At 36.8% G+C, this 10,932-nt stretch overlaps 1 protein-coding gene across 2 annotated transcripts in view; it reads right to left on the bottom strand.

The window, feature by feature from the left end:
• Window positions 1-10,932, bottom strand: part of LOC106471335 (WD repeat and SOCS box-containing protein 1-like) — a 28,632-nt gene that overhangs the window by 10,025 nt on the left and 7,675 nt on the right. The window contains exons 4-5 of one of the 2 annotated variants that reach the window (XM_022399949.1): window positions 9,367-9,420; window positions 64-305 (exon numbers count right to left, since the gene is read on the bottom strand). In XM_022399949.1, the coding sequence (XP_022255657.1) occupies window positions 64-305; window positions 9,367-9,420 (296 nt within the window). The remainder of the gene's footprint in view (window positions 1-63; window positions 306-9,366; window positions 9,421-10,932) is intronic. The other variant, XM_013931935.2, reaches the window with a different exon arrangement.

The raw sequence follows: 10,932 nt of genomic DNA, 5'->3' as shown, positions 1-10,932 counted from the left end.
CACACACAACAAAAAAAAGTTGGCTAACAAATTCTAACTTTTTTTTTTTTTTTTGTTTCTCACCAGTGAAGATATCCCAAGTTCGAATGCGACCATTGTTAAGACCAGTAGCAAGGATGAGGTCCTTCGAAACACTGAAGTGTGTCCAAAAGGCTTTCGATGACAAGTGTTTCTTATCCGAAGTAGCAGAACCAAAGGCCACTGACCTCACCAAGCACCCACAATCAATAGTGATGGTTTTATGTGGAAGTTTGTGTCCGTCCTTGTCCGTGTCATCTGTCGAAGCTCTGTTGAAATAATGATTACTTGAAGAAAAAAAACAAACTTGCATATTTAATATGTAGCCCACACAAACTTAAGAAATGTCTATAATATTTCAACAATTCTAACTAGAAAATGTATTTCATGAAAGTTTCATTTGAATTTATTTAATATTTCTTTGCAAGAAAAGTTATATGCTTTATCTTTTATGATTTAAAATTTTTTTCATTCCTTTTCAAGATGCTTTTTACGCCCCTTTTTTTGTTGTTGTTGTTGGAATTGTTTGGTTTGTTTTGAACTTTTGTGCAAAGCTACACGAGGGCTATTTGCCCTAACCAGCCCTAATTCAACTAGAGAAAATGCAGCTAGTTAACACTACCCTCCTCGGCTACTCTTTCCAACAAATAGTGGGATTAGGGATTGACCGTCTAATTATAACAACCCCATGGACGAAAGGGACGAGCATATTTGGTGCGATGGGGGTTCAAACTCAAGACCCACAGATTGATGTTGTTGGAAAAGTATGTTATTAATAATAAACCTTCTCTATTAAAGTAAATAGGGTTTCTTTTAGATTTCAGATAATATTGCTAAAATTTATACACAATATTGCAATGGAGAACATTATATATGTACACTTGTACTGTATATTACCCAGATATATTTGTTCTTATATAAAATTCCATCAAGGAAAGTCAAAAACAAAAATTATACAAAATATATTAAAACTGCTTTTGCAAACATATATAAAATATATATTTTCAGGGAAGATTTTATTGAAATAATTTTTGCAGTTTCATTGAGAAAACATAACGAAAAAATATAAAGGGATCAAAATTCAGGAAATTCATCCACACACTTATTTTATCAAATACAAAGTAAATAGTTCTAGAACAATGCACAACACTGAATCTATTCACTGACCCAACTTTACGTTAAAAATGGTAAGCATTGATATATAAACTTACAAGTGGCCTTAATTTTAAACTTTCACGTAACAACATGAATTATAGGTCCAAATAATAACTTTCCCCCTCGTAATTTCATTTAATGTTCTGTTGTACTTCAACAATGATTTCACCGTGTATTACAAAACCCTATTTATGTTTGGTGATTAGACGATATCGTGAATGTTGAACTATGCTTAGTTACCGTTGAACCTAAGATTAGGGTGTTCTTTTAAACAATCTTTCACGTGTTAATCTCCAGCTCTTGTGGCTGACCTCTTGACCTTTACATTTTAATCTACATCACACTTGTATTCATATTACTTGAAATTTGTTCCTTCACAATTTGTAACGGGACAAAATTCAAGTAACAGAATACAAGTGTGGTGCTAGTTATAGTCTCCGGGGTGAAGTACTAATTCTGGTTCAACTTCAAACTGTTTAATACTGACGTCATCTTTTGTCCTTATGAATGTTTGAAACTATCGGTACACCTTCAACTAGTAAAAGCTTTTAAAAATGTACGTTGTAGGTTTAATCAGAGTTTCTCAAGTAACACTAAATAAAACAACAACCTTACATGATCATCATTGTAGTCAACAAGATAATAACACATCTTTCTCAGATGGAACTCAATACACGTTATGTACTATAAAAACGTTGAAATTTTATATTATGACAAAATGTCCATTCATGAAAATCAAAACCTAATTTGTTACCTCATTACAAACTTTTCTTTAACTGAAAACACGCACAAAACACCAACTTTACAGTTTCGATTATTAAGAAAACTACGACGCTCAATAGATGGCAGCACCGATCACATACAATCACTTCTTTTGTGCAAAAACAAACGCCATTTAAAAGTCGGAGCCTATGAACATATGGGAATTTCCATCAAAACGCAAAAAAAAAAAAAAATAAAAAAAAAAATCGAGTAACTCCTGAGTTTCCTCTATACGCCAACATTGTGAAGAAACAGGACATCGACCTATGTTATTATTTTTTCTATCCTCTGCAAGTCTAATACTGACCTGGAATTATTGATTAAAGAAACCCTCCACATCAAACAGTACTCTCCAACACTGAACAACGGGCAGTCTTCATTTAAATTATACATTTTTTTAATATATTCGTATTACTGGTTTTACTCTTTTGTTGCTAGTGTGTTTTCTTGCTGTAGTTTCTCCTGATGATTACAGTTTTGTGGTTTATTTGTTTAATCATCGTTATACTTAGCAACTGTACTTTGACAATGTATAAAGACTGATGTAAATTCATTTTATTCTGCTTTAGATACTGAAGATGGAATCTGATAGAATTCCGAAACGTTTATCCATATCCCCTTTTTGCCAATAAACAATGTTGTATATCATAAGTGTCGTAATCTTGTTTATAATCAAACTTCGTTTTCCTTCAAACACATCGACTTTTATTTTAACATTCTGTAACTTCAGAGTGAAAGTTCAACGTTATCGCAGACTTCTGGGCCAACTTTAAATAGGGTTTGTGGTGTGGTGATAAGTAAACAATGTCTTGGGTTATTCTTAGAGCCTCGAGGTGTAGACTGGAATCTTGGATGAGAAAAAAAACGTATAAACCACAGAGCCGACTCTGATCTAAACAATAAGAAAAGAGTATTCTCGGGTCATTTGAAGCGGCATAAAGGGATCGACATAAAAAGTTTTTATCCTTAGTCGCGTTTTGCGTTTGAAGGCTCGTTTCCGCCAGTGTATCTATCTGCGTGACGAGTTGCACGTGCACATTACCAAGGCGATTCACGTGGCATTCGGTTACTATGGTTGACGTCTAGCGAGTCTTTCTTGCATGAGCAACGAAATTTGCATTTGTGCCTAATGTAAACGTGTGCAGTAGTTACACAATAACCTTTGGTTGTCTCTGTAGTATAAATCAGCCAAGTATTACAGAGGCTTCTACGGGTGCGTTTGCCACAAGTTGTGCAATACCTGTGGGTTTACTTACTTGTAGAGTTTTTAGGAATTTAACGTCTACAAGAGAGAAAAGTTACCACATGGTAACAGCCTAGATAGAACAGAGCCTTCACATGACGCCAACAACTCGAAGGTTTCGGTCACCTTAATATATCTAACATTTCATGGGTTCAGAGTTCCAAAACTCTACAGCATACACTACTGCTACCTAGGGGGCACTGATCTTCAGAGTTCACGAAATGTTTAATCACGATTAAATAAAGGGTGCCCCCCCCAAAAAAAAGAAATTACCCATCCTTTAAATTATGCAACTTCTGGATACTGATTCTAAAAGTGTTTTTTTTTATTATTATTATTATTTCCGAAATGGGAGGATGTCTAAAAAATAAACCCAAAACTACCGACTGATTAAAGCAACAGATCACAAGTGGTTTCCACCGAATCCGGGTTGAAAATTGTGTAACAGCATGACAAGCACTCCGTCGTAGATGTTAGGTTTGTTTGAATGCTGGTGCAGTTAATTTGTTGTATGACGTATTTAATAGTGACGTTTTGCTGGCTTGTAGGTTCATTTACTTATATACATACGAGTATTGGAAATGAAGATACATTTTTTGGGCTACCCTGTATATTCACAAAGACAGTTAGGGATAATTTCCACTAGCTAGTTGTCATTTCTTGGTAACTTGTAATGTTACAAACCAACGAGGTGAAGTGTTCACCTACTGTATGTAACATGCTACATTTACCAGTTCGTAAAGTTCTATAGCCTTAAGATCAAAGGACGAGGCTACACACGTTTAGAGTACGGAGGTTGAGTTGTGCCATGTTTCACGGTACAGAGGTTAATTTGGGCCATGTTTACACTACACGTGTTTTAAAAATAACTTCACTCAGCTAAAGTACAACAGTGTTATCTGTCGGTCGGAAACTTAACACAAATAGACGTACCAATTACACACTTAAACATGTCTAAACATCGCCACGGGGGGAGGGGGAGGGTATTAGCTTGGTTTCACATTTTCTACAGAAACGTAAATACTTGATAGAGGGAAGAAGACGGCACCAATGAGAAATTCTTGGACTACTCTCGTCCAATCAAACAGCGGGATCCGAACGTCGCTTTCATAGCACATCTACATCCACACCCCACAGAGGTCGTTCGAATCACTTTCAAAACTTGGAAATAATATTCCAGACCTTGGACCACGCGCTCATAAGTTGAAAACTCCCCATAGCGAAATAACAATATTCGAAGTTCATTTTCCCTAACGGTTTAACAAAAATCGCTAAGAAGTGTTAAGAACAGCTCCACTCTACGAAATTTAGGGATGGGTGTGGGCCTTACAGACTACAGCCAAACTCCCCCCTTTGTTTCTGATGCCTATACAGTTCATAGACGAATGAACTGAAAAACTTTTCTTTAACATTACGACAGTTTTGCTGGACCATGACCATAAAATAAAGTGTAACTGAGAAAGGCGCGTCTCGAACGTGCAGTGAAGTCATCTTTACAGTTTTATACATCTCACTTGAACAGGGTTGAAATTAAATTTGTCAAACTCGAGTAACGCCTCGAAAATACTGCAAGTCACGAGGCTTTAAGAACGTATAGAATGCTACAATTCAACACTATACTTTGATGGTCGTATAAATACGATGTACGCAGCCTGCAGTTCAACACCGACTGATTCAGCACGTTACAAACCTATCAAATTACACAAAATAACCTTGCCGTGTTGTACAGTGTCAAAGATAGAAATGTCTGATACTCTTAATGCTCGTGCGCTAACAACAACAAAAGGTCAATGTTCCCTTTGATATGAAACCCGAAGTTCAGCATTGACCCGTGGTTGCTTTATTAGACTAATTTCGTCAGTAATGGTCAGTCTCGACGAAAAGCTATTTTCTCACGTAGATTAGAAATGCTTATAAATCTCAACATTACGTCATTAATATACAAACGTTGTTTAACTTGATTTTAATATAAAGAACGGGTCAGACTTCGGGAGAAGGCAAAGTAACCTAGCAGGCACGCGCGCTTGGCAAACCCAATTAAAACGTCTATCACGTTTCCTTTTCCAAGTGGTCTCGTACGTATTATTCGTTGAACTATTCATTCTACGTGTGCTCAACTTGCATACACGTACATATCGCGTGCTTTACTTAGATACACGTACCTATACGCGCAACCTGCTCGCATTTTACATAACGTTGAAACTTAAAAGATAAAGAAAGACGACCGGCAAAATGAATAACATTTATTTACATAAACGTTTCGAATTGGACGAAATCGACATTCAACTTATCCTAAACAGGGTAATACAAATAAGTTCGAGTTCTCAACTAATTCAGTAACAAGTTAACAAAGTACTAGTTTCAAACATTTGGATTTTGGAACGCGTAAGCTAAACGCAAGAAATAGAGTGGATAGAACTGGTACGTAGCGTGGCGGGGCGAATTAAAATAACTAGTTTTAGGGGGTACGGGTTGTTGTTAAGAGCAGGGTGAATTTATTAAGATAGTTTATTTGGTTAGCAGTTCCAGATCGATATACTAGTGGCTTAGATTTTACGTTGGTTCAAATTAATATTGTGATAGCTATTCAACTTGGGATTTCCAAAAAATGAAATACCAATATCCAAGGGCGCTCCACGTGATCGTGGGCACGTACGGCAAAATGGCTACGAGTTGAACCGACGTAGGTGGCATATAGTGACATACAACCCAAGAACGCGTAAGAATATTTGTTTTTGATGGAATAAGCTATATTTTCTATATATGGAATAAGTTATATACTTTCTATTCTAGAAAATACGCTGGTAACGTTGAAATTCGTCGCTACTTATTTTTTTTTTGTGGGGTCCCCAGAGCGCTTACGACTGTTGGGACACCTCAGATGCTAATGCATCCAAGGTGGTTCTGGGCAGATTTACCCGGTGGCGCCCCTAATTTAGCATAGAGAGAGAAGTTACCCAGTCAACACCATCCACTGCTAAATCTTGGGCTACTCGTTCACAATTGAATAGTTGGATATTGACCTTCACAATATAATGTTAACGCGAAGCTACGCAATGGACTATCTGTGCTGTGCCCAAAGCGAGTATCGAAACCCGGTTTTTGGAGTTATAAGCCTTCAGACTTACCGTTGAAGTTAACTAAACACTTGGCGCCCATACAACCTTGAAACAGTGTGTAGTATAAATATAGTAGTTGAAAATGGCAAGAAGCCAACCTGTTACAAACTGGATTCCGGACAAGGAGAGAGAGAGAGGGTTGGGTGTACGTGTGCGTGTTTAGAAGTAACTTAAAACCGTTTTCATAAAACCCTTTACTTCATATGCATATCCTCCCCTGACAAACCAGCGGTTGTAATTAGAAATCAATACATAATTCATGGCTATTTTACGACGTAAAAATACTTTTTTTTTATTATCGTTTTACGCCAATGTTTTTCATGCTTTCCCAAACTATGATTCACGATCCAACTGCGTAGTTGGAGATTTTGCTTTTCCAAAAAAAACGCATCAAAATCCCTATTTTATGATCTGAAAATAAAAAGGTTATTTTATGATATCTTAATTTGGGAACCGCTGTTTAGGGTTTTGTTTGTAATATATTGGGAGGATTTGATCTGATAGAAGGTAACGTCCGGGTAAACTAAAGGTTAGTGGATTTATTAAAACTATTATCTCCAGTCAAATCAAATCTCCAGGAAATCGTTTAGCATTCCTGGATTGAAAGAAAAAAACTTAAGTTCTTGTATAACCACTAGTAGTTATTTGAAATATGATATCAGGTTATAATAGTAGTTTTCTCTACTAGATACAAAAAAGTCTACTAATTATGCTGTACTAATACAAGATTCTTTGATAGATGACATATCGGTGCAGTGAGACTTCTTGGTCAAGATTTAAGATTGTCCGACAAGGTTAGTCTTAGCCTATCTGGAGAAAAACCGTTTGTCCCCGTTCCAGAGAGTAAGGGGGGAGGGGGGCTGAATGTGCCCGTTGTTGTTTTTTTTAAGGATTATACGATTTTATTACATTTCCCTGTTACATAATTTTTATTATTATTTATTTTTTGTTATTTATTACAAATACTAGATTTCAGCCCATTGTTTGGGAAATGTACGTTTTTCTTCTGGAGCCGAGAATAACTTAGGATCTACATTAAAAAATCTGACACAAGATACATAGCCGAATCTTATGTATCGCTTTATTTTACCAAATAAAACAAACAGTTCTTCACGGTTGACGTTCCATGTTCGCTAAGATACCAATAGAGGTCACTGTACTTCCCTTTACACTTCGTTAGTCAACATTGACGGTCAACAAATATCAAGTGAAGCAAGACATCGCGCAAAACAGTCGTGGAGCGGGAAATAACACACAATTATAAGGAAAGAAGATTGCCACAGATAGAACAACATTTTGTAATACCTTACGCTTTAAGTGTTTAAATACTGTGTGCAACATCATGTGTAAAACTGCCCAGATAATGAAATGTTATTATAATATGCATGGCTGATTCTACGTATAACTAAGTGTAAAACTATGTTTAGGGTTAGAAGCCTAGAATCATATTTAATACGCTTAACAAACATGTTAAAGCTATATATACTTTAACAGTAAAACAAAGGCTTATAAACAGAAAGGCAGACATTAATTAAATTACAGCGTGTTCGTAAATTGTTGAAACACTTTAATTGAATAGAATAGGAACAACTGGCGGTAAACAGTTGTAATTCTTGCTATTGGAAGACTGACGTCTGAAGTATTTACCCACCCAACAGTTTAGATGGGTTATGTCTATAAAACGAATATATATGTCTATATGTCAATAACCAGCACAGTTGTGACCACTAGTAAACTTCATGCGTTTCGCTACGGGGTTCAAAAACCCCCATCCGCCCCCAAAGATCCCAATGTTCCGAACAAGCTTCTCCATTATCACCAACTACTTCTACACCTACCCCATGTGGGGTCCGTACCCGAAAACAGAACCCGTTAGAACACCTACGTCCGATACGATAACTTGTGAGGGGGGTGGGGTGAACACATTTTCAAACATTCCCGGGGGAATTCAGGTTCAACTACTCCGAAAACCTATTTACATACTACATGTCTGGGTGATCTTAACTCCCCTTAGAAGGGGGGAAGGGGAGGCTACGCCATGTAGATAAGGACATCATCTCAACCGTGGGGAGTCCACATACCAAGTTTGTTCCACCTAGCTTCAAAACTGTTGGGGGGAGTTCGTGGAGAAACAAATACAGAACGTGGATTAATATAGGATGGAGTTCGTGGAGAAACAAATACAGAACGTGGATTAATATAGGATGCTGGTACATATGCAGACGAGATTGATTATCTTCTAGTCATCCTTGGATCCACGAACGGCACACCGCCGTCTCATTATATACCACAGCTGTACGTACTTCTTAATAAAATAGTTCAAGGTCTTCCTGTATAACAAGACGTTGTAGAAACAATAAATGAACTTAAATCACCAATAAAACCAAATGTTTACCGATGGAAATTGAAAATAAACTTAAAGTTAGCTGAACGAGAATGTATGTTTTGTTTGTTTGCTTGTTTTAATTTCGCGCAAAGCTACACGAGGGCTATCTGCGCTAGCCGTCCCTAATTTAGCAGTGTAAGACTAGAGGGAAGACAGCTAGTCATCACCACCCACCGCCAACTCTTCGGCTACTCTTTTACCAACGAATAGTGGGATTGACCGTCACAATATAACGCCCCCACGGCTGAAAGGGCGAGCATGTTTTGGTGGGACCGGTTTGCAAGTCGAGCACCCTAACCACCTGGCCAGGCAAATGAGAATGTAGAAACACCACCATTACAGTAAGTAGTAATTTGAGATGAAACCCTTTTCAATACACACACACACACACAATAAAACACGTTCAGAGGCTAAAACAGGTGGTAAACACACCTTTTATGTATCATATTAAACATGCAACTCCTACAACTCCACATTGCTCGTGAAAAATAGTAAAACCAATTAACCACCACTTTCACGTGCTTATTAGTACTCTTAAAACTACCAAATGCAACCGTAGGAATAAAAATTACGAGTGGTTAAGTGTAATATATATTATACAGTGAGAAAATACAATTATCTAATTATGAAGAAAAAGTAGTACTAGCCAAGATACATCTGAACCTGTAAGTAAACAATCTTACCTGATTCCTGGCTTTGGAAGAACTAACTGTGCCAAGACCTCCGACAACTGTGGCCTAAATAATTCGGGGATGAACAAAACAAAAATCACTATTTAACTCACCTGTTTGTTGTTTCAATCTTTACTTAATTCTACTATAAAACAATAGGGGGCTGGCACAAAGTATGTTAGGGAATAAAAAATGGGAGAACCACACACAATGTACAGCCTTATCACTTGACACAGGTATATAATTGGTTATGAAATGACATCACTAAGAACTGCCCAAACTCAATGATTCCTCGATTAGCACCATTCTTACACCAATCCAGCAAGAAGTCAACATTACCTGGTGCATGTAACTGTTTTATGCTGCTGTCTGTCGTGACCTCTCTTGCCTTAAGCCTAATTAAATGAACAGAGCATGTTGACGATTTGATGCAACTTGTATGGATATTACTGTAATCTTATAATTAAATAAAATGTTTCAATGTCACCTTTTACTGTCACTTTTTTTTCTTTCAAGATTGTTATTTTTATATCCCTGTATCAACCGAGGAGCTGTTGGCTGTGTGGTTTATACACAAAAATGTGTCACTCCCATATACATTTAACTTTCCTATAGATAACTGAATTTTGCTGACAAATAACTCAAGATAAATTTTTAGTACGGCTTCAATTTGTTATTCTATAAAGTTTGTGATTTGTCTTTGTATGAATACAGTATCTTGTTTAAAAATATAAATCTTACCCCAGAAAAATCTTTTGTTTTAAAATCCTTACTACTGATTTCTTAATTCGTGTATGTCATCAACTTTGAGCTTTTTTTCTGTTTCAACCCATAATTATTGTGGGTTGTATGTCATCAACTTTGAGTTTTTTTTCTGTTTCAACCTAAACTTATTGTGGGGTGATGTAGGAACTGACTTCCTCCCTTTACACAAATCTGTGAGGGTTGTGAGTGATTGTTCAAATTTAATAAATAAATGTGACATTTAATTTATTTTTAAGAACTTTTTGTTGGATGGAGAAGTCTAATACTAATGTTTACCTTCCTAAAATATTTGATATTTCCATGTTGTGTATATTTGACCGAACTGAGGTTTTAATCAAACAGACTCAGGGGTCATGTCATCCCTAGGTTCTGTTAGTCCACACTCACCGAACTGAGATTCCAACCAAACAGACTCAGAGGTCATGTCATCCCTAGGTTCTGTTAGTCCACACTCACCGAACTGAGATTCCAACCAAACAGACTCAGAGGTCATGTCATCCCTAGGTCTGTTAGTCCACACTCACCGAACTGAGATTCCAACCAAACAGACTCAGGGGTCATGTCATCCCTAGGTTCTGTTAGTCCATACTGACCAAACTAAGGTTTTAACCTAATAGATCATGAAGACATGTCATCCCTAGGTCTGTTAGTCCATACTGACCAAACTAAGGTTTTAACCTAATAGATCATGAAGACATGTCATCCCTAGGTCTGTTAGTCCATACTGACCAAACTAAGGTTTTAACCTAATAGATCATGAAGACATGTCATCCCTAGGTCTGTTAGTCCATACTGACCAAACTAAGGTTTTAA

This window comes from Limulus polyphemus, unplaced genomic scaffold, assembly GCF_000517525.1.
Source record: "Limulus polyphemus unplaced genomic scaffold, Limulus_polyphemus-2.1.2 Scaffold4552, whole genome shotgun sequence".
Classification (NCBI taxonomy): Eukaryota; Metazoa; Arthropoda; class Merostomata; order Xiphosura; family Limulidae; genus Limulus; species Limulus polyphemus.
The sequence above is the reverse complement of the archived record's forward strand: the minus strand, read 5'-3'. Positions and strand labels throughout refer to the sequence as shown.